Source organism: Astatotilapia calliptera, chromosome 5 (assembly GCF_964374335.1).
Source record: "Astatotilapia calliptera chromosome 5, fAstCal68.1, whole genome shotgun sequence".
In the NCBI taxonomy this organism is placed as follows: Eukaryota; Metazoa; Chordata; class Actinopteri; order Cichliformes; family Cichlidae; genus Astatotilapia; species Astatotilapia calliptera.
This window is the reverse complement of record NC_137426.1, coordinates 25,462,461-25,487,585: the sequence shown is the minus strand read 5'-3', so window position 1 is coordinate 25,487,585 and position 25,125 is coordinate 25,462,461. Positions and strand designations below refer to the sequence as shown.

General features: G+C 40.1%; 1 protein-coding gene across 1 annotated transcript; it reads right to left on the bottom strand.

The window, feature by feature from the left end:
- Positions 1-6,610: 6,610 nt before the first annotated feature.
- On the bottom strand, positions 6,611-10,796 carry LOC113022721 (keratin, type II cytoskeletal 8-like). The gene is made up of 9 exons (XM_026168437.2): positions 10,282-10,796; positions 8,773-8,981; positions 8,614-8,674; positions 8,416-8,511; positions 8,143-8,307; positions 7,908-8,033; positions 7,598-7,818; positions 7,456-7,508; positions 6,611-7,347 (listed from the first exon to the last, which is right to left on the bottom strand). The coding sequence occupies exons 1-9, from the start codon at positions 10,603-10,605 to the stop codon at positions 7,259-7,261; spliced, it is 1,344 nt and encodes a 447-aa protein (XP_026024222.2). The 5' UTR covers positions 10,606-10,796; the 3' UTR covers positions 6,611-7,258.
- Positions 10,797-25,125: the final 14,329 nt, after the last annotated feature.

Genomic DNA, 25,125 nt, shown 5'->3' with positions numbered 1-25,125 from the left:
TCTTGTGTGCTGCACAATAACATGTAATTTTTAGTATCTACTGTTATCTACTGTTAGCTAGTTTATTGTGATGGTGTTGTACTTTTTTGTTTGCTTTCTCTTCTGTTTTTTCTTATCTCCATACAGGTGATCCAGGTGTTTTGTTTGTTTTTCTTTTTTTTCTTCCCCCTTCTCACCATCTCTTCTCCCCTCTGTTTTTCTTTCTCTCCCGCTCTTTCGTTCATTCTTCCTCCCTTTCCTGTCCCCCAGTCATGTCTGTCCCGTCTGTAACAACTGAAAATCAAATCAAATAAATACCTAATTATAATAAAGGTCAATCAAATGGACCGATATGGCATGGTCATGATGATCCAATTGGTAAAATAAATCCGCTTGGCATCTTTCTTGGCCTTCAGACAACAATTCTCATGGCTAAAGATCCAAATGGGACAGGCAAAAAAAAAAAAAAAGCCGTTTTCCAATATCCGTCGTAGTGGAAGCAAGAGGGGAAGCTCCTATCTGAACATCTTTGCTTGTGAGAGATAAAACAAATAAATTTGTCTTGATCACTAAGCACATAGGAGTTCTGCTGCATAGAGTGCTGAGGAGTGCTGAGGTATTATATGTGTAGTTTTAAGATGTTTACTATTTTATTTTATATTAGCCTCAAGTGGAAAACTTCCCCACATGCAGTCTTGTTCAATTAGACTATCAACTAGCTTTTCCCTTCTTCCCCAAGAAAAGAGCATCTAGTAAATCATAAAATAAAATGACTCACACTAACTTATCAGCAAAGTATAAACTCTCTTTTATGAAACTACCTACATGCTGAAACCTGGATGGACGCATGAAACAGCACACAAGGTAACCTTATGGTAACCTTGTGGTTATGAGTTCTATTCAAATTATATTGCTTTTCACATTTACTTCTGTAACCCAGGAAATAAAGCCACAGGACATAAATTATGGAAAGACCATAAAGGGATTTTTTTTTCTCTGACTAGTTAATAAATAAGAGAGGAGCATTAAAGTTGCTTGAGATATAACAGAGCACATGCTTCCAATAATCTCACCAAAGCTACGAGCACTTCAAACTAATTTTCTTCCCTTTTTGGTCTAATAAGAACAAATCAAATTCAGTGGAACTCAACAATTCACTCTAACTAAAGCAGAAAATTTGTGCTTTTTCTGTTTATAAAGAATCATTTCTCAGCAAGCCAAAAAACAAAACAAAAACAAGATTAACTCTCAGCTTACTTTTATCAAAGATAAAAATCTATAAATAAATAAGAGGATAGAAAGCAGTAGTGATGGTAGAGCTCTCGGTTTAACAGCAGTTTAACAAAGAACAGCATTTTTAGTAAATGCTTATCTTTTTGGGATTAAAATGATTAAGCACTTTCCCCCTCAGGTACAATCACATTGCATTCACATTACATGTAAGTATGTTACGCCTCACAACTTCAGTTTTCAGCCAGGCTAGGCTCAGAGGTCCTTTGAGCAAATGGCACCACGTTCACAATCTTATTTTATGAAGTGCTAAACGGCACACTGTGATTGGGTTTCCTATAATGCAATAAACAAAAATACTGGAGAAAATAAGAATTTGGAAATAATGTTGGCACTAAAATACAAAATAAATTGTATATTTTTGAAGACTTATGACAACCAGCACAAACAAAGACGCGCACATCATGAGGAAATATCCTGGGATATTTCATTTTCTTCTGCTTGCCTAGTGTCTCACAGGGCAGAGAGACAACCATTCACACCTACGGCCAACTGTTCAAACCCAGGACCTTCTTGCTATGAGGTGACAGTGCTACTGCAACTTCTCCACCAGTGTCCCATCATTTTTGGAGGTCTAAGCTGTTTTATTGGGTAAGTGAAAACAAGATTCTAGCGGTGCTATAAGACTCACCAGGAACCAGGATATAATGCACATTTCATGGCAGTCCATTTCACATTAGTAGTTAGCAACCTCATTATGGACTAAAATTAAAAGACAAAGATCACCAAATTCACTATTCATCCTCCGGGGATCATGTTTTAAAGTTTTTATTCAATAGTTTTTAAGGTTTTCTGGATTTCTTCAGTTGTTGCATGAATTTGGGAGGTCAACAAAAATGATTTCTTTGTCTTGTAATCAGTATTTGAAGCTGCGCTGTTTTAATATAGTATTGTTTTACTGCTGCTGCCCAAAGCCAACATCACAAGCACGTGCCCCCAATGACTCTCCACTCAGTTCAATCAGTCATTTATGCCCTGTCATTATTTATTTTATTTTTTCCGACGCGGCAGCTGAAAGGGCACCGAAAGAGTGGAGGCTCAGGTGAGTGCAGGTCTTATCTATACCCTCCAGCTGTGTCCCAGTTCCCCGTCACTGCCTCTGGTAACAGGAATTTAGTTCAGAGTTTAAAATTAGTCCGGGCATCTATCATTTCCCACAGGCTGAATAGGTTGGTATAGGTGCCCTGGCACAGGTAATCTGTCTCCACACATCAGTCTGTCCCGCCTCACAGCGCCATCACTCAAACACGGTGCCTTGTCACTGACGACAGAGCCAGTGCCTGCGGAGAAGTGAAATATTGCTGTAGGATACATAAGCAAACATTCAGGCAATTGCTTCAATGCATGTTCTGTGGCGAGCGTCAAAAGAAAAGAGGAAGCATCACTTTGTATCCAATGAAACGGAACTGAAAAGACGCTATGAATTAGTTATCACTGTTTAAGATATCCCCATGACCCTGATCTGGATATGCATTCAGGAAAATGGACAGATGATTGTTTAATAAGTACAATTAAGAACTAATCGAAAATATCTGATTGTGTTACATATTTTACAGCTTAACACCCAAAATGTACATGCAAATTTTATAAAAGAATTACGAAAAAGGAAAAAATTCCTTAAGAGTGGCTTCTTACTGAGGCCAAAGCTCCAAGAACAGAGCTGACATCACTATAAATCTAACCCTATTTAAGAGCTGGAGTGTCTGAACACTGGAAAGGAGCTACAACAGATCAGCTGGAGGGCACAAAGCAGCTGCGCTAACACAAGACAGCCTATCTCTCACCTGCTGTGGACTGACTGGGTTAATATAGCGTGACATTACACACGCACCTCATTTTGTTGTACCAGGACAGACTGGAATAACACAGCTGAGGTCCAACATTTGTAAACATTGCTTTTTTTTTTTTTTTTTAGATTTCTTCTCTTTTAAAGATTTTTTTTTTTAACATTGAACTTCATTCAGTCTGCATGTTTCCAATTACTCCATGCTTCTTGCTGTGGCTGTGAAACCTTGACTTTCACTTGCTTACCTGTTACAGCAGATTATAGCTGTAAATATTTCCCCTTTTGTCAGATATATCCTGTTTTTGAGGGGGTTTTGTCTGTTTACGCTGATGGGACAAGAGTCATCTTTAGAAAATGTTGCCAGAGGTGTGACGCCAAAACAGTCGGGATTCTCTGATTAGATGATTCGAAACAGATTCAAATGCAGTGGCTGAAGAATGTCAATCTAGCAAATGTGGATTTGCATCCACGTCCTTAATTCAGTCCTGCACTCAGGATTGAGTCAAATTCAGTCCACATTCCCACACTTACACATTGCCCCCCATTACCACCTGACAGAGACACTAAGTGATCTGACCCGTGCTCACTCCACAGCGCACAGCTTATTGGTGTTTCCAGTCGCGGCTGCTGATATTCACCAGCACTGGCAGAGGTGTTAGGGTTTGTGGAAGGTGTAATGTTTATCGATCGTGGTGCAGGACTTGGGTTAAGGGTCCGGTCAGTCTTGGCTATCACTCCGGAGGATTTCTTCCAATGCTGTCTAAGAGCTTGCACCCCCCACCCACCCACCCACTTTTAATCAATAGCTCATTAGTGTGTTTCTTCACACAGCAGTAAGGGCAAAGAAAACAAAGGTCATCTTCTATGATAGATCTGACTCCTAATGAAATTTGCTTCATTTTGAATGAGATCTTGTGCTCTCGGGTCTGTTGTGTGTTGTCTGAATATAAAAGCTCATACATGCCTTGTAAGATTTCTAAATAATTAGTCTTCACACCCAGTTAGCAGTTCAAAAAAAAGTTCAAACTTGTAATGTTCATAAGCATGCATTCACACACAAAGGTCTATTAACAATCACTTACATCAAGCAGCTTTTTTTTATTACTCTAATAAAATATATGACTGCCTTATACCAGGGAATTTGCTAATGCTGTAAACAGTGGCTGATCTTTATACTCTCATCACTGGTTGACCTTTGTGTCAAATAATTTTATATAGGTGCGTGAATGTTTTTTAAGTGGCTTAATAGTGTAGTTGTTCGCAAATTCGCCTAACAAGAAAAACGTCCCGGCTGAATCCTGGGAGAAGACACAAATCCATCAGGGTTGCATCAGGAAGAGCAAAGGGAGAAGCTAAAAGTAGCATCGTCTATGTTTTTCAAAAGTATTACTTATAAACACAATTGATGCCATGTTACAAATCAGCTTTAACTGCTATAATCCAAAGGCAGCAGGTTCAGCGGGTTCTTGTAAACAAACATATTTATTCTCAGATTTGTTAAATTAATGAAGACTAAACTTCTAAACTGAAGATTTATCAAACCCAGAGTGTAACAAAAATGAAAAAAAAAAGTAGGAACTTATTGTAATACTGAACAAATCCTGTTTAAAATCAATATATTAATATTTAACAATGTGAGTTTTTAAATATGAATTTGTTCACCTAGCACTAAATATGTTTTAAAATGGCGTTTATTATCAGATAATTGTGTTTTACTACAAATATGTCGTAGTAAGTACTGCATAGACAATTCTTTTTTCCCCCGTGTCTTTTGATTTATTCTCTACTGCAGCCACACTTGTCTGAGGCCGCAGGTGTTAGCGCCACGTGTACTTGTAGACACCATAGTTCTAATTCAAGCATTCGTCATCATTTTAATTCTTCTGCTATTGTTCAAGATCACTATTATTATCCTGATTATCTATATATGTATAAAAAAGAATAGCCTAGTTAATTAGAGGGGATGGTGCATTTTTTTTTTTCATCTGTGCTCCTGCAAGGTTGTCTCTCCTTGAAAACGGGGGCACAGTACCTGTTTTCTGTCCCATCCCTGCTGACACAGAGAAATTGTTACGTGTGAAACAATAAGACCACTGATCCTTTTCAAGGACAAGCTGCTCATAGACTCTACAGTCTCTCCAGGGAGGTTAATGACCGGTGCCTTTCCATCCTTGCGCCTCTTGTGTTTTCATGCTCAACATTACAGGAGTAGCTGTTCTCATTTGTCAATGAATGTTCATTGAGTCTGTCTTAATTGCCCAAATAGACATATACTGGATAATAACAGTGCTGCACAGCAGGAAACACCGTGCCACTGAAAAGCAGGTATGCAAGCTGTGCAAGTATTAACGTGTTTCAGCCAAAACTGTTGGTTTGTCCTGGGGATAAATGTAGCATTTATAATTGTAGGAAGTGTGATTTCCTTCTGGCCACCTCAGGGTGAAAAGACAACTCCCTCACAACTGTTTCAGCTGTGATGTAACTGGTTTAACGTGAAAACACGAGTGAATACAGCAATTGGCGTGTGTCTGGAACAATTATGTTGAGTCGATCTGACGTTAATTCCTCTGGGATTAAAGTCAATAAATTGTACGATCACTGCCAGAAGTTTTGTGCTCCAGGTGAAGCTAATAAAAGGGATTTTTCTTGTTAACCTGCCAATGTAGACTTAAATGCGGGAGGCACATTTAAAAATACACCTTTGAGTGTGCAGAAAATAGCACACTTAAAAATAACTCGGCCTGTTTTGTTGTTGGTTTTTGAGCTCACACAATATGAAGGTCAAGGCGTAAAATCCTGCAAGCAGTTGTTCTGCAACATGTGTTGAATATAAATACTGTATGTTGACACAGTGTTTGGATTTCATGGTGAATGTAGGGTAGACTGTAGTACTTGTGTTTCTTCTTCCCTACTCTTTTGTCCACCTCTTTGTGGAGAGTGTTATTGTTCTAATCTGAAGCATTGAGGTATGTTGGTTTCACAAACTAATATTTTAGAGAAAAAGCCTGCGGTCTATGGTTAAGTCATTCACAATATGAAAAACAGAGACGTAGATTTGCGGCATTACTTATTTCTTACCATCATAGAAATGCCATTGTTTGCCTAACCCTTTGCTTTGGAGCCTTCCACTTCCTATTTTCTATGTTTGTGTCATATGGTTGCAGATGCAGTAAATTCCCAACTGAAACCTCCCACGCTACGTTTCTGTTATCTCTACTGCTCATGTTACACAGATATTCTCTTTTGCTGACACAGCAGTCTGTCAAAGTGATTGTTGGATTAAAAAGGTCAGATTTTTTGTCCTTTTTACAGCTGTTGTGTGATCACTCTGAGCGATAACGTAATAAACCTCTGAAACATGAATTATGACTTTGATATTTGGAGAATGCTACCTGGTTGAGTTCAAAGTCTAAAACTGTGGCAGCACTGCCCCCATGTGAAATCTCAGCAAAGAAATCTTCCTGTTTAAAAAACCAAAAAAAAAAAACTTCCTCAGCTTGAAGTAGTCAGGAATAATTTCATTTACAACAACAATAACAAGAGTAAGAGACAACCTTTTTTTTTAATCTCAGATTTATTTCATTTGGATTTATTCGATGTTGTTTGCAGCAACACTCAGTCGTGTCGCTTTACAAAATAAATCTGGTTTCAAAGTAGTTTTAGTCTGAAAGCAAAACCAAGCAGGGAAAAAATGAACAGAACAGTAAAAAACCAACAAAAAAACCAACAAAAAAAAGAGCAAGACAATAACCAATCAGTTCAAAGTTTAACTGTAAACATGTAAAGACACAAATTTCAAACTCCTGTATTTTTTCCAGTGATCAGATCTGGTCAGTGACTTGCTCTTCTTCCTGACACGATTTTAAAGGTCTTTCCTTGCCTAGTTTTTAGCACTCCATTTTTTATTTATTTATTTTTCTCAGGAAGTCAGTGCAGAAAGAAACGAAATGATCCCTCGCTAACTGACCTGGGCCTTGTGTGTTAAAGGCTAAGAATCCCTTCAGAAACTCCTGCTACAATGTTGTTGAACAGAACAAAGTCAAGAGATTCCGTGTTAGGAATCACAGATTTTGGGGGCATATTCAGCACTCTGGTTGAACATGTTTAACAGCATTGAATAGCACCATGAAAAAGCTAGAGATTTAGAGTAAGTTCAAGAGTTTCTGAAGGGAAAGGGGGACGGCTCTCCTTTTTTGAAAGACTTCAGAAGTATCTTCTGCTGCTGACAGATGACACTGTAGACTTGGTGATGGCACCACCGCTACTATAACCACTGTAGGAATTGGACAGTCCTGGAGAAGAAAGCAAAGCATGAATGTAAAGTCATGATCCATCCTCTCTATGTCATCTATTAGCTTACGTTTTATACATGATTTTTTTTTTTTTATAAAAAAACTTACCACCACTGCTCTGCTGCACATGGATGGTTGCACTGGCGCCTCCGCTGGCCAGTCTAATGGTTTAATAATAGAGAGTTAGTGTTTAATTTAGATATGAGTCTAATGCATGGGCCATGAAACTAAACAATTCAGTTTATCTCACCTGGATTCCTCTCCTTCCAGCAGTTTCCTGTAGGTGGCGATTTCAATATCCAGGGCGAGCTTGACGTTCATGAGCTCCTGGTATTCGCGCACCTGGCGGGCCATGTCCTGCTTGGCTTTCTGCAGAGCCTCCTCCAGGTCCCTGATGCGGAGCTTGGCGTCTTTCACTGCCAGCTCACCGCGCTCCTCGGCTTCTGCAATCTGAGCCTCGAGGTTGGCCCTCTGTGGAGAATCATGTCACGCATTCTTTAATAGTTGCCAATCTTTTTACACTATAAGGTGTACTCAGAGTAAAAGGCCTTGAAATGTACCTGTCCCTTGACAGCCTCGATCTCATTCTGAAGACGGGCAATCATACGGTTCAGCTCAGCGATTTCAGCCTTGGTTGTGCGCAAGTCATCACCATACTGTCCAGCAGAGGTCTGCATTTCCTCATACTATTATGAAAAAAATACAAGGTGCATCAGAAACATAATCCAGAGAGTAGACCTTTTGTAGTGTGTATTAAAAGCAGAGAGGGGATGAGCATCAGCTTTGCTCCCTCACCTTCTGTTTGTACCAGCTCTCAGCTTCAGCCCTGCTGCGGTTAGCAATGTCCTCATACTGAGCACGCACTTCAGCCACAATAGCATCCATGTCAAGGTTGCGACTGTTGTCCATCTCCACAATGACAGAGGTGTCCTTGATCTGGCTCTGCAGCTCACGAAGCTCCTACAGAACAAATTGTTTATGGAAAACAGTTAAGTTAAAAACAATTATTAGGGTGCAAAAAGAGAAATCACAATAAGTTGGTTAAATTAGACATTAGAAACTACATACAGCCTCATAGATAGCCCTGAGGAAGTTGATTTCATCCTGAAGAGCATCCACCTTGGCCTCCAGCTCCACCTTGTTCATGTAGGCAGCATCAACATCCTGGAAATGATGTCACATACAAACAAAAAATGGTCACTTTTACCACATCAAAGGTCACACATTTTTTAAAAAACTTAAAGGGTCATCTTGACATTTTCCCACCTTCTTCAGGAGCACAAACTCATTCTCTGCTGCTGCACGCTTGTTGATTTCATCCTCGTACCTGTTGGAACACAATGCAATACATCAGCACCTCTCCGTTTTTTATGTCTGCTCTTTAGAGGAGGTGCTGGTCGGTATATGTGTCATGTAAACACTTACTTATTCTTGAAGTCTTCAACCAGGCCCTGCATGTTCCTCAGCTCTGACTCCAGCTTGACCTTCTCATTACCCAGCCCATCGAGCTGCCTGCGGAGGTTGGCAATGTAAGCCTCAAACATGCCGTCGATGTTGGAGCGGGTGGTGGTCTGTTGCTGCAGGAGGCTCCATTTGGTCTCCAGCATCTTGTTCTGCTGCTCCAGAAAACGCACCTGGAAAACAGCACAAAATTTAAGACAAAAGATCAGATGCTGATCATTTTCATGTGTTTTTAACGTTGAATCATATATGAATGTGGCTTGAGGTCTGTTTGGTGGTTTGGTTCTTTTAATTTTTAAAGAAGGGTATAATGTGCAGCACTTTTGTTATCAGATATAAAGATTGCACAACTTTACTGAGTGAGCAGCTAGACATCTATTTGACTTGCCACGCCCCAGTCACAACAGCTGTGACTCGTGAAGGCAGTTCTTCAAATGTACACTAAAAGTGTTAAAGTAAACTTTTAGGCCTTTTTATTTTGGAACACGTATCATTTTATCTTTTCTTTTCTTTAAATAATGCAGAATATTCCATGCAGATGTTTCGCCAACGTCTACGTGGCCTTGAGGATTTCTCTTATTGGGTCTGCAATTTGGCTATGAGTCATCCTACGTGCATTGTTGAAAGCCACACTGGCTCTCCAGCCATAAAAACTGGGTGTGGCAGTTAAACCACAGAAGACAAAGAATTGCAGCACTTGTTGTTTTGTGTGTCCGAGTGTCAAGGTATACCATTTACAGTTTCACACGAAGAAACCCATGACCCATAGTTCCCATCAGTGCAGACAGTATGACTGTAACATCTATATGAAGTAAAGGCTGATTTGCAGCTCTGTCCTCATGTTGCCTATAACAACCAGGTGATAAGTGCAATGTGCAAATTGCAGACTTTGGACTATGCAGACAGAGTGCAGATAATTCCCTGTTCCCTGTGCTCATCTGCCAAGTGAGGAATAGGCGAGTCGTTGCATTGTAATCGCCACCCATGTTTAGACAGTGGATAGATAGGCTTGGACGGGGCTATAAGCCAGCTGTTATTCAGAGCAGATTTTAAATGGAGCTGCTAGTTTAAAATCAACTCTGTCATGACCTCTGACAGAATTGAGGTTTTCAAATGCTTCTCTAATCGCAAAGGCTGTAAGACACTGGTGAATACACCACCCAGATAAGAGTCACAACTGCCTTTCTTTGTCAGTTCTGCTAATGTCAAGAGCATATTTGCATTTTGAGTGTGGTACTCGTCTGAAAACAGATTGCCATTAGTGTGCTAGACAATTCACTTACTTTTAACTTTCTAATTCTTTTTGTTTTCATTCACATATCCAAGATGAAAACTTTGAACTATTCACGTGTAGCAGAAGCAAGAGATAAATCTGGCCCAAGAGGCATGCAAGTTCTCTGTACCACAATAATGAGGCCTGCAGTAAATTGTACATAGAACAGGCAGTCAGACAGAGAGATCAGAGGAACAAACCTTGTCAATGAAGGAGGCGAAGCGGTTGTTCAGGGTCTTGATCTGCTCCTTCTCCTGGGTGCGGACAGCCTGGATGGTGGGGTCGATCTCCAGGTTCAGAGGAGCCAGCAGGCTCTGGTTGACTTGGACAGCAGTGATTGGTTGTCCAAGTAGTGGTTGGCTAGAAAGGCCATAACTGCTTGATGCACTTATGCTAGGAGTAAAACCCGAACCAACACCACCATATGTGGTTCTCTTGATGGAGTAGGAGCTTGAGGTGGGAACCGACCTCCTGCTGCTGCTGCTGTAGCTCACTACTGATGCTGCCTTCCTGGGTTGATACATTTTCAACTTGTTGAGCAGAAGCAAACTGACGCTGAGAAGTCTTCAAAAGGAGAGCCAAGTCCCTCTGAGTGTCTGACAGCACACTCTCGCTGCTTTTATGGCTGTACAAGCTGGTGGGAGGATCTTCACCTGCCCTCTGAGTTTGGCTTTCAAGCCTTCCCTCCACCTCAGCTTACACGCTTCTTGCTCTCAATGACAGGAGTGGCCAGTCTTGTAAAACAGGTAGGGAGGGATTGTCAGGGAGATAAGCCTGGACACACCCTGCAACAGGACAAGGGAGAAGGAGCAAACAAGTAACGCAGAGCCAAGTGAAGTGGAATAAAAAAAAACAACAAAGAAAACCTTTTATGGATTCTCTATGTTTATTATTGCATCCACTGAAGCAAAAGATAAAAATTAGAATCACAGTCAAAATATATCACAAAATACATAAACTTATACACTACCAACACACAAGTAGTCTTGATATGTACATTCTTTCATATAAACTAGCTTTCTCCTCTCTTATCAAAGCATGCACATACTGTATATTCCAACCACTGACAAAGAAATCACCAAAGTAATACTAAGCTTTACTCAAATTATGACTCTTTGTCTCATTAGTGCATTCATTATGTACTGTCTATTTAGCAGATGCAATCAGGTTAATATATTTAAGTGTGACATGTGTCATGCTGCACATACCATACTTTTCCTTTGCTAAATTTATATGGCAATATCTTACATACCATAACAGTTACTGATTAGTTCTTAGTAACACCTTAACATAAAGCACTGGATCAGACCATACAATGGTCCAAAAGTTGTAAAAAACAAAACAAAAAAACCCATCATTATATATTAATTAGATGAAGCTGGCTCCACCCTAACTACTGTTTAAGTTGTGTAAGCTTTTCACTGACATCATAACAAAATGCATCAATAAATAACCAAAATTTGGATGGTGCTTGTACGGTCGTATGTGCTATTTTATCACTAGTATTCACTTCGTTTGTATTGTCCTCTCTGATCAAAACTACGATTAAATCATTCGAAGTCAAGATCAGTTTTAGGAAGCACAAGAAAGTGACTAAAATTCTCATGAACAATGAAATCTTTTCAGCAGTAATGACATTCATGAAACACTTATTAGAGAGTATAGGCCAGAATATGTAGCTGAGATGTGCACCAGCGGTTTGACTACTGTCCCTGGCATCAAGGTAGCATTGGAAGCATTGCCAAACAAATCATTTCCCAACCAATCATCCGAACAGCATTATAAGAACCTGATATTTAGCAAGTTTGTATTTCCATATTCACCTAATTATAACAGGCTAAATTCATGAGCAGTTGAATGTACCAGTGCCCATTCTAGTATAACAGATCTACCACCACAGCCATACATGGTCTGGTACGTGGAGTCGAATAATATTACCATCTATGATTGCCATTTGTAAAGACATTTGTCATGATTCAAAACAAATGGCCCAGCCTAGTGTTGCTAGTTTTCTAGAGAGAAATGTTTGCGTCTAAAAGAATAGCGTGCTGTTAGCATTGTGTTAGCATTGTGTTAGCATTGTGTTAGCATGCTGCACAGTACAGTATAGTTATAGCTATAGCAAAACAAATGTCCACACAGTCCTTAAAACAAGTTTTAAAAATATACTGCATATAGTTCACTACATGCAAATGCAAATGAGGCATCTGCATCACAACAGAAACAATAAGAATCCAACATGAAACTGCACTCACTTCAAACAATCTTTTCCTGTAGTTACAATTAAAAGTGCATGTATCACATTGTGCATCTAGTTAAATACACATTTGCATTGGACTTGTTTGCTTTTACACTGTTTTGCATTTTGAATACTGATTCTAGACATCTTAACTCATCTGTGTTATCAGTATTTACGCAAACCTGAGAGATTCAAGCATGGATTACTGCAAAGAAAGGAATAAACTTCAAGAATAAAGTATTATTTAGTCAAATGCCCCAGGCAGAGTTCAACATAAGTGCTGCCAGAACATTGTTGTATAAAATAATGCTTTACGCTTATAGTTTGTTCTTCCTTGTTCGACTGAAAATAATCTGCTCCATGAATCAGTAATGTGCATTCAAGATTGAGTGGTTGTTTTTTGTGCTTACTTGACCGCACCCACCGCTCCCATACTTAAACACTGGCACACTAGTTTCTCACCTCTGTACCTTTGTGGGAGAGGTCTGCATTCTTTTTCATTCTTCCCCAACTTTTCACATGCACATGCCTTTAATTTCTACCGTGGTGTGGAATTTACTCTAAAAGCTCAACTAGCTGCTGCCCAGCTGTGATTCTGAGAAAATGCATGTTCCACTCTTGTATCTCACTGAATTCAAACAGTTGCATTACAGTCAGTTAGAGACCCGGGATTATGTTACCTGCATAAACAGATCAGTTTCAGTGCTGTCTCTAATGCTGTGCGGTATTTTCACAGCAATTCTCAGCGTGCAAACTTGAGTGCCAATAAGTCAACCCACACAGTAGGAATCACCAAACAGGGTGGGGCCCTGGTATCTGGTCCAAACAATTGTTTCATTGAGATATTTGATAAACAGGAATTAGGAGTGGTGCAGTTCCAGTAGAAAAGCAAAGACAAAAATAAAAAATTCAAATAAAATCTTGGTAAATGTAGCAACAAAGTGATCACGACAGATCACTATCGCTATACGTTTTGTCTGTCTTTGTTTAAAATGTCATCAGCCATGACCCATCACACAATTAAATTTTGTCACACAATTGTCACAATTAAAAAGCTCAAGCTGGTCAAGTCTGAGTAATCTGAAGTGCAAAACCCAAAACACTGAAGTCAGGCTTCCTGTGAAGATGTATAAAGCCTTTAAAATGAGTTAAAATGTGTCAGTGTTATTTCTTTTGGGCTTCAAGAACTGTGACCAACTCTTTATATGTGTCCAGGCTCCAGTGTTTACTCTAAAAACCTGTCTCCACCCACTCTGAATGGCTTTCTCGTGCCTGTCTTACATACTTGTGAAGGAACAAACTATCAGAGCATAGCTCAGTAATTATGGGGAGTTCAGTAACAGCGCTATTCCAGCTGCACACCTGACTGACGGAACATGTGATAGGCTGCAAGTTATGGTTGAATAAAGGTCTCAAAACATTTAAAAAGTGCCATTGTGAAGTGATATAATTTTATATCTCATAAACAAAAAAAAACTACGGCACATATTATAACCTAGTTTCTGGAATTCCCTTTTGTACCACTGTAGTATGTGTGACCAGGGTGTGGACAGTTTTACACTGTGAAGGTGTGGTTTGGTAGGCTATGCCTCTTCATACTGACTTTTTCAATAAGGAATCAAATGGAGTGAATGAAACCTATGTTCAATCTGTGAATGCAGTGCACATTTGAGATGAGTATCTAACTAGTACTGTAAGTTGCATTGCTGTATCCCATTTAAGGCAACATACTAACAAAACTGAACATTTATGTTCAGGCTGGGGGAGTTGATTTCAGAAGTTGTTCCCACCTCACCACATTGAAACATTTTATTAGGATCACTTGGTGGCACATGTTAACTAATAGGTACGCTGCTGCATGGTTAGGACAACAACTACATCCATAAAGCAGCATCTAGGCAGATGAGGTGGCATAAAATTTGAATCTGAGTATTGCTACTTCCTAGTCTTACTAGATACAACAACATGTTCATTTTCTACATTATGATCCCTATTCAAGTCAAATATATTAAAAAATGAAATGTTTCAGGTTGTAATTGAAAATCTGCTAAACATGCAACCTCTGTTCTCTGTTTATTACTCATGTCCAGTTCAAAGAAAAGTTTGGTAGTAAAAGTGAAGCACAAAACAAGGAACTCCACTTCTGATGAGCCGAAACGTTACCTGCATTTTCTTTTTCTTGTTAATGTGATCTAAACTTTCCATTGTTGTTTTGAAGCTTAGCCTCTGGCCTTGCCTCTAGCTGCAGAAAACCTGCTGAGCAGCTATGCCTTGCATCTTGTTAGTTTGAACTCAGTTCTTTTCTTAACGCACTTAACAAAGTGCATTCTCTTTCGTCAAGCTGGAATGGACGCTCATAATTATTTCGTCGCTCCTTTTAATAATTAAAACAATTGCTGCTCCTTTTACTTTATTTACTTTTAGTTTATCAGATCACTATATCTGTCCACTGTGGGTGAGATAGTCATCTTCATGTCTGATGTGACTTTGGGTGGAGCACATTCCTGTCAAAATAAGCAGGTTGTGAAAGTCTGATTAATAAGTCTAATCTTTACGAATTCTTGAGTCTGTGACCAAGGAAACAGTTGTGCAACAGTTTCACCAGTTATAAAACTATTTTGAGTTTTTCAGAGAGGTGATACCAAATTCTTCGTATGGTGGTTTTTAATAGTAAAAACCACCATGCATGACATCCGCCCACAAAAAAACGAATTATAAATATGCATGCCCTTGTGTCTTTTATTTACATTCTTTACCCAGATATCAACCTTTAGATTACGTTTAACGTGCCTGCATACGTACATATTTTACATACAGATTTGCATTTAAACCACTGGGTACAGAAACATCAGCAAGCTACATCGACCTTTGATGTTAAGTAGACTTACAACAAATATAGAATTAACTGTGTGTTAGTGTTAGAGTCCAGGGTTCGGGGGGTCCAGAGAAACTTGGCCGATACACCTGAAGTCAAACAAAGTCACCACCCATGCTAGGATAGCATCATCATGAAAGATTTGTTGTGCATAAGCAAACCAGGAAGTTACACAGAGCTGTCTAAGAAGCATTTAGTAACCTGGTAAATACTTGCATTTATAACATTATGTGATAAAATGTGATACAAATGCATACCTAGCAAAGCATTAATGTGGATATTCATTTCATAGTAAATATTGGTACTCATGAATAATTCAACCTCTTGATTACTGTGAAATCCAAAGAAATTCATTAAGACACTGCCACAAGTTGACCTGTTGAACGAATATTTGTACCACTCTGTATATTAGCATACTGATAAAGTATGCTCATATAAACAGCTAATTTGTGATGTTCTCTCTTCTCTCTGCAACTGAATTAATAAAGGATGTACATCTGTCTCTCTCACTTCTATACCAACAGATATTCACACTTGTCTGATCACTTTAATCCAGATCTGAAACAGGGTCACGTTTCTTCATTTGTGACTTCAGTGTCTTTGTACAGCACCACAATTACTCTATGTTAAGCACATTTCTTTCCATGTTATAGAATTGCACACATTTTCTGTCCTGTGCTCTGCAATGTTCATTTGTATTCTCGCTAGAAAATTATCAAAGCCTTATGTATTAAGTGGACTTTACAATCAAATGTAAACTATTGACTAAACATGAAAGGAATAGTGGACATAAAAGAGAGAAGCCAAAACCTTTGGACACATCAATGGCCCCCTTTGTGCTTGCTTTGGCTTAAGTTTGTGGGTGTGTTCTTTAGGAGGGAGTGATGTCGCCCTGGATTTTACTCTTAGGCCTCAGAATTTCACCACCTGGAAAAAAAAAAAAAAAAATCAAGGTGCACACCCTTACAACACAGCACAAGCCACAAGTCATGCATTGAAATATCTTGTAGATGCCAAACCAGGAGAATGTGGTTAAACTGGGACACATTTATAAAGGTTAACGCAACAAAGCGATGCTAAGATGCTAAGCTGCATTGCAGAGCTGCTGCTGTTCACAAAGTTCTCACAGTCACAATGTTGACAGTTTGTTGGCATGCTAACACACGCTCAGACATACCCACGCAGTTCAGTAAGACATCACCAAGAGATATTGCTTTACAGTTTTGGACTTTAACATTTTAACTTGTAGTGTACACACATGCATGCGCACAGAAACACACAGAGACGTGCTCAAAAACCACCTTACTACTGTTGTAGGCACGCATGGGAACTCTGGCACAAACGGCAGACTAACTCGATGACTCACCCTTTGTCACACCAGGAAGAAAGTTGTCTAGCCAAATGAAAGCCTAGCAACCAGCTCATTTGCTTGTGGGCATTTGAAAACACCTGCTTTTGATGTCACAGACAGTACCTGCACTGTCTGTTTTCTCATTTCTGTTCTATTTTCTTTATGTTGTTTCAACAGTTGTGCCACAACTGAACAGCATCAGTTCTGTCTGAGGTGATGAACAAATATAAACTGTACGCGCGTCTGTGTGTGTCTTTCTGTCTCTCTGTGGGTATGTGGGTTTGTGTGTGAGAGATCAAATTTCAAAGCAAGCCGCTACAAAATCCAACTGACTTTTGTGATCGCCCAAACTTTCAAACTCTTTCAAGCTTTCAGTTTGCCTACTAGACCTACCAACTATCGGTATTCCCAGCAGCCTTAGCAGTTGTTTTGCTGCAAATCTTAATATGCTAAGAGGTTTAACAAATATAACAAAGTTGTCATATATTTAACCGTTATTATTATTAACCCTCAGCATGTTTGGATTTTCATAGTGCATGCCAGTACTATTTATCTCACAGCAGTGCTGCTTGTAACTACAGCCTCACAGGCCTGCACACCTGGCTGGCCTGACCCTTCTGTTTGTTTAGACTGAGCATTCGAGCAGCGCCTCTCCCATTTATCAGAGTTAAGACAGTCACAGTGGAGTTGCAGCAAGCTCTGGTTGAATGTCCGGAAATCAGAAAAGGTTGAGCCTGACTCAGCCTTTTGCATTACATACAACAGTGCCACTGTGTGATTTTTTTCCCATTATTTTGCTTTGCACATGGGTCATTCCATCTCAAATCATTCCATTTTTGGAACACGTTCTGATCGACCAGCAATAATTTGCCTAATAATATGCTGCTGTCCAAAGTTTGGACATATGAAATGATTGATGTGAAATGATATCAAATATTTTTAATGTTTGAATATGAATATCTCAAAAATTATTGAAGGTAAAAGCCTCATATTTTTGGCTTAAATAAATCAGTGTCTCACTCAATTCCCAAATACCAGGCCTAGCTCCTTGCAAGCTCCATTGTTAAATCAGGGTTATATTAGGTTTCAGTTCTCCGTCATATTTTAATCTTTAGATGACTATTAGCCACTCTAGTATGCAACTCAGCTGAACCAGCTGTGTGAGGGTTTAGTAGCACCTAGCACTGGTGGATAACTTTTCCTAAAACCAGGCCTTTCCAAGCATGTAAGAAGAGATCACTTAACCATAGGAAAACATTTTTCACCAGTGTTTTGTTTATATGCGCCATGTGGGTACGTCATGTTGGACTATTATAGAAAGGAAAAGGCCCCCATGTATCTATTAAGTGTTGGGCAGCCACACAGAAAACTTGCAGAAGCAGGTTTATCTACAGGGAGTGCAGAATTATTAGGCAAATGAGTATTTTGTCCACATCATCCTCTTCATGCATGTTGTCTTACTCCAAGCTGTATAGGCTCGAAAGCCTACTACCAATTAAGCATATTAGGTGATGTGCATCTCTGTAATGAGAAGGGGTGTGGTCTAATGACATCAACACCCTATATCAGGTGTGCATAATTATTAGGCAACGTCCTTTCCTTTGGCAAAATGGGTCAAAAGAAGGACTTGACAGGCTCAGAAAAGTCAAAAATAGTGAGATATCTTGCAGAGGGATGCAGCAGTCTCAAAATTGCAAAGCTTCTGAAGCGTGATCATCGAACAATCAAGCGTTTCATTCAAAATAGTCAACAGGGTCGCAAGAAGCGTGTGGAAAAACCAAGGCGCAAAATAACTGCCCATGAACTGAGAAAAGTCAAGCGTGCAGCTGCCAAGATGCCACTTGCCACCAGTTCGGCCATATTTCAGAGCTGCAACATCACTGGAGTGCCCAAAAGCACAAGGTGTGCAATACTCAGAGACATGGCCAAGGTAAGAAAGGCTGAAAGACGACCACCACTGAACAAGACACACAAGCTGAAACGTCAAGACTGGGCCAAGAAATATCTCAAGACTGGTTTTTCTAAGGTTTTATGGACTGATGAAATGAGAGTGAGTCTTGATGGGCCAGATGGATGGGCCCGTGGCTGGATTGGTAAAGGGCAGAGAGCTCCAGTAGCTCCAAAAATAAATAATTGAAATGGGTATATATTTGTTTTTTGTTAAGTTGCCTGATAATTATGCACAGTAATAGTCACCTGCACACACAGATATCCCCCTAAAATAGCTCAAACTAAAAACAAACTAAAAACTACTTCCAAAAACATTCAGCTTTGATATTAATGAGTTTTTTGGGTTCATTGAGAACATGGTTGTTGTTCAATAATAAAATTATTCCTCAAAAATACAACTTGCCTAATAATTCTGCACTCCCTGTATTTTGCCTGCAGCACGCACATTCTGAGGACACCACCCGCCCGATCGGAGGTGGTTCAGCACCGTTAGTGTCCTGTCAGTGACTCAATTCAGCACATTACACAAGGCAAGCACCGACCTCAGCCTCCTTATCAATCATTACCTTGAATAGAGAGCAACAGAATTTACTCCTATACGCTCTTCACATACACTGAAACCTACAGGTTAACTCAAGTGTGTGTGGCTGTGCAGGTAAACTACAGTCAAACACACGCAGTCAAAGGGTGACACCTCACTCTCCTCTCACAGAGTAAACTGTGCTAGCCTTCCCTATTCATAGAGAATTAGAACCATCATGACATCATGATTTGAGGCTGAATATGTTGGACTAATAATGACTTCATGCAAGAATTTACTGTTTATTATTTTCATACCGTGTTGTACAAGTTTGAGCATGTTGGGGTTTAAGCAGGTGAAATGAACAGGAATATCCTTTAATAGCCATATATAGTAAAACTAACTCATGAGTGTATTTCCTGTCATCACACAAACAACATTCCTTCACCATAACTCATGCTGGGTGATGTGTTGCCGTTATTATTACTGTATTGCCTAGCAACCACTTTCTCATCATTGCTTACACGTCTCCTCTATAATGTCTGTTGCGTAGCTTGTGGTGTGTGTTTGTATGTGTGTGCCTGCACTCACACACATACACACTTGGGCGTGTTCATAGTGATAATTCAGATAGCGCCTAGTGTAAATGTTACAGTAAATGAGGGGCTGGAATAAGAAAATTGTAGCATTCAAACAGAAGCCTGCTTGGCATATACCCGCAGAGTTGCCTGTTTGAACAAGTAAAAGAGAAGCGAGGAGATACCATCAAACCTCCCAGCACTTTTAGCCTCATACACTGTGAATGCCAGCTTTGATAGTAGTAAATTATTAACTTGTGCTCATAAAAGACACTCTGCCATCAGGATGCCTGTAGTTTGCTGATTATCAGCGCTTAAATGACACTAACGCTAAACCTATGGCCTTACTTCACATAATAACAAGCAAATGTTAAAACCCATGCTGAAATATAGTTCAATAAATCTGCCAAAACAAATATAATGCAGTCTTTTAGGTAGCGATGATGAAAAACAAGACATTTTAATGGGGTTTTTTGTAAGAAACTATATTACTTACTCCAAACTTGCAAATAAAGAAAGATGAGGTTGCCCCATCTACAGGAAGATCATTTCAGGGAATTATGATCATATATGGTTTCACAACATGAATTTTTCAAAACAAGCATTTTGTGCTAAGTAGAGGGAGACTGAATTTAAGAAACCGTGTGTCTTTGTGGGTCATCTCTGAGTACTCCGGCTACCGCCCACAGACCAAAGACCTGCACAGGATTAGGTTTCCCGGTGATCCTTAATTGGCCGTAGGAGTGGCCTTGTGATTGTGAATGGTTGTCTGTCTCTCCGTAATAGCCCTGTGACAGACTGGTGACCTTTGTATGGTGTACCCCGCCTCTCAGCATATGATAACTGGGATCGGGCATCCAATGTGAAATTCTGCCAAATCAAATGTGCGCCACTACCCGCTGTGGCGACAGAGCAGCTGAAATAACCATTCTTTCTTTTATGCAACACCAGGAAACGTTCATTAGACACACCCGTGCATACTTTGGAGTGAAAGTTATGTGTGAGACCCAGACACGGATTAACACAAAGAGAAATACTTCTGTTTCTCTATCAGAGAACATCAGTGATTAAGGGTGGAGGGGAGGCCCACACCTTAATTATCTCACCATGAGTGATTTACAGACAGATCAGAATTTGAACATGCAGAACAGCTCTTCATGCATGAACTACCTTGAATAAATCAGTAAGCATAATCAATATGACTGTCCTGCATCTCAGGGACATCCATCCATCCATCCATCCATTCGCTTCCGCTTATCCTTTTCAGGGTCGCGGGGGGCGCTGGAGCCTATCCCAGCTGTCATAGGGCGAGAGGCAGGGTACACCCTGGACAGGTCGCCAGTCTGTCGCAGGGCTAAAACATAGGGACAACTTTTTAATATTATCTTCTGGCATACCTACACACCATTTCTGTCAACACACAATCAAACTTTGCTAACTAAACACATGCTCTTACAAAGAGGGGTTTAGGAAAACAACATAACCATTGAGAACCAAAACAATACAACTTAATCTGCATGCAAATAAGCAAAGAATATTTGGCCTTTAGTTGTTGTTTTGTGGATTCATCACTAGCACAGAACAAACAGAAAACCAGTCTGTGCTGTTATCACCAGAAGTAAAAAGTTAACTGTAGAAAGATCTTCTGACATTCCTCCATTCTCAGAGCTACACACCCAATCATAATTGGTGGTTGCCTTCAGGGAAAGATGCTCAGTTCTGTCAATACAGGGTTCGAACCAAACTGGTTCCATCTGACAAGTTGGTGCTGCTGTCAGTTGCCCCAGAGTTATGCAGCAGTTTAACCAAAGCGTCCTTTTCCTTCTGCCTTCTACAGATGCCCCGCAGGGAGTGAACAACTTTTCAGTCAGTGAAAAATGACAGCTGACAGCCTTGATAAACCAGGTAACTTTTCTGACATGTCAGTAAAACAAACATAAGAATGCTTTGGATGGCTGAGAGGGGTGCAGGGAAGGTGTGAATGACATATTGTGCTTGCTAAAATTACTTTTACTAGGCCAACACTGGCCCAATTAAGTTGATTATACACCTGTTAATTAATAAGGATAAAATCTCTGCGACAGGCTGGTGACTTGTCCACCCTGCCTCTAGAGCTGCGGTAGTTGGAATAGGATGCTGAATTGGACAAGCAGAAGAGGATGTATGTATGCATGGATGGATGAGAAAGTGTTGCAACAAATACAAATTTACAATTAAGGTGATTTTCCATTCATCCATTCATTGTCTTCCACTTATACAATTTGGGTTTGCAAGAATGGGCTTGATCCAATCTCAGCTTACACTGAGATATCCTGTAGGGGTAAATGGTAAATGGCCTGTATTTGTATAGCGCTTTACTAGTCCCTAAGGACCCCAAAGCGCTTTACACATTCAGTCATCCACCCATTCACAAACTGGTGATGGCAAGCTACATTGTAGCCACAGCCACCCTGGGGCGCACTGACAGAGGCGAAGCTGCCGGACACTGGTGCCACCGGGCCTTCTGACCACCACCAGTAGGCAACGGGTGAAGTGTCTCGCCCAAGGACACAACGACCGAGACTGTCCGAGCCGGGGCTCGAACCAGCAACCTTCCGATTACAAGACGAACTGCCAACTCTTGAGACACGATCACCCCGTACAGAGAGACAGACAACCTTTCACACTCACAATCACACCTATGTTCAATTTAGAACTGGAAAGAAGCCATTCAAGATCCAAAAAGTTGAGGGCCTGGGCCAGGATTAAATCAGTGCAATGAAATTTCATTTGGTACCTGCAAGAAATTGTCACAATGCAATGTGAGTGTCCTGCATCATGACCCGAAGAAATAATATCTTCAGAAAGCAGTACCTGCTGCAGGTGCGTGCCTCAGTTTAACAAAAGAAAAGAGGCACACCTCTAGCAGGCATCCAGAATATTCACCCTTGCTTTTTGTTGATGTGGATCCTCTATCTGTCAGTCACCTCCACCCCAAGACTGCAGAGGCATTAAGACCTGTTACCCAAGTTGAATAGCAGGTCTTTTTTATAGTAAAGAAACACATCTGAAACGTTATGTGTCAGAACTTGTACAGACAAATTCTAGATGAGACTAATTGTGGTAGCGATTACCCAAATTGCCGCTAGTGTGGTTTTAGAGAGCCGAGACTACTAAATCTGTTCGCTCCACTAAATCATAAAAACACTGGAAAGACATGATGCAAGTCATCGTGTTTCATTGCAGGCACTTGTTATAACTTGATCAGTCACCACTTCAGGCTAGATTTTTGATTTATAATGATGTCATCATGCACAATAAGTTGATTATCTTCTGAAAGCAATGCCAAAGTTTATGTCAGACATTTGAACAAGTCTGGGAAGAAAAAAAAACTTTGTCTTTCATGAGCTAATGATCTGACTCATGGCTACTTTAGTAATCTATTTTTTTAGTAGGCTTATGCATGCCCTGTGTTTTTGTGTTGGGTTGGCTACGTGATACAAAAGTTACTTCAGGTGCATTACGAGCTGGGCATGTTGACGGAAAATTCACTGCAGTGTCAAGCTAATTCGATTAAAGCAAGTATTAGATTGCTGTTTATACTGTTTAAAGATCTCTTAATGTAACGATACAGGTTTAAGAACGCAGTGTTACAGGATTTGCATGTATGCAGGTGGGTGGCACGGAGAAAGCATTTATTATTTCATGTCATTCAGGCATGAACACGTTTACTCTCAAAGGAATTCAGCTGTTGGACAAGGGTGCATTCTATAGATTACATAACATAAACATAGAAATACCAACTGTGAATATCAGACATGTTCTAACCCCCTAAGCTATCAGTGACTCACACAGCCAAACACAGCAACCACCAAGTTTCTTTCATATTTCTTGTCACTATAGCCTCTCCCCACCCCTCACAGCACGGGTGTAGGTTTCGCTTAAGCATTGGGAGGGAAATACAAGCGGGTGGAGTCTGCCTCATTTTGTGATGGAAATGTCTTTATGTAAAGAAAAGCGCCTAGGTGACTTATGACTTTAATGTGTTTAATAGAGTCTCTCAATCATCCTAAATTGTTACAATATTAGGCTGATAATATATAATATAAGCCTTCTTAATTTCATGTAATTATTCTCAACAAACACACACACACAGGCATGACTTAATGTTCTATTTTTGCTTTGCTATTATTCAGTTATTTTCTAAATGACTGCAACATGTCATTATAATTTAAAGTCATCTCTCCCATTCTCTGTTTTTGTCCTGTCTGCCCAGGCCCTCTTCTTCTTTTCTCTTTCCATCAACCCAGCCGGGCGTGATGGATGACTGCCCCTCCCTGATCCTGCTGGTTTGAGGTTTCTTCCTCTTAAAAGGGAGTTTTTCCTTCTCAGTGTCACAAAGTGCATGCTCATAGGCAGTCATGTGATCTTTGGATCTTTCTCACAGATACTGCAGGGTCTTTACCTTACAGTACAAAGTGCTATGTGAATTGGCACTACAATCACTTAGCAAATACTGAGTCTCAAAACTTAGATGACTTTCAGCAAGAATAAAGTGTCCTCAGATACATTCACTGACTACTTTTTTAGGTACACTTTGCTCATACTGGACCCTTAACTCTTGAAATACTTATGTGTAAATAGTTGTGTGGGAAAATCCCAGTAGATCTACAGTTTCTGAAAAAAACATTTTTCTACATATGCCCTTGAATTGTTTTATTTTTTATGGTTTTATAGAGCTGAGGTGTCAAATGCATGAGTCTTAAATATTGAGGGGGCATGTTCAGTGCATCCATCCTGAATTCTACACCTCACACCTGTACCTTATGGTATTTCTAGGAAATGAGTGCTTTTTGTTACGGTAAGTATTTGTTTAGACATGACAAATTCTGTGCTTGTCACTCTGACAAAGTCTTTCTTCACAGGCCTGAAAGGGGTGCTGGGGCAGATATGACACAATGGGGCAGTGTCAGTGCTTTTCAACACAGCGACCTGTGGCTTAGTCAGCTTTTCCTGTTTCAACAAGAATGATGCACGTTAATCCAGCAGTACTGCTGCGAGGAGTCTGTTATTCACAGCGTACTTGCAATGTAGTACAATGGATCCTCAGGGCAGATGACACCGATTGAATGAATGTTGCAACATCACATTGAATTAATGAATTAAATTGCATCAAGGACCTGAGGTTATGGATACAGTAGCTGGTCTACAGCTTCTGGGACAGATGGGCCAACAAACGATGCAGCGCCGTGCTGTTCTGTGTGTCACAGCAGAGTATTGCTATAGCAAAAAACATTCAGAGCAGATGGTTGCACAAGGCAATAAAATCATCACCCACTGGTTTAAGTTTCAGTAAGTACTTATAAAAAGACCAAGTATAAAATAATAAAGAACAGGCTGCTGGGTTAATAAGCATGAATAGATCATAAAAGAAACCAGATACCACAGAGCATATACACCAGACAATATACTTGTGACCTATTCCTGGTTGGGTCTGAATTACTGAGGCCACTGGGGATACAGGACTGTCGGGTGTGATCTGCAGTGGCGGA

What these genes read in the sequence shown, in the direction of transcription:
- LOC113022721 (XM_026168437.2), bottom strand. Translation starts at nt 10,605, where the DNA reads ATGTATCAACCCAGGAAGGCAGCATCAGTAGTGAGCTACAGCAGCAGC. An exon ending in TCGCCTCCTTCATTGACAAG is followed by an intron (nt 8,982 to 10,281) that starts GTTTGTTCCTCT and finishes GCTGTTTTCCAG; the next exon opens with GTGCGTTTTCTGGAGCAGCA. An exon ending in AGAGCTGGTACAAACAGAAG is followed by an intron (nt 8,034 to 8,142) that starts GTGAGGGAGCAA and finishes TTTTCATAATAG; the next exon opens with TATGAGGAAATGCAGACCTC.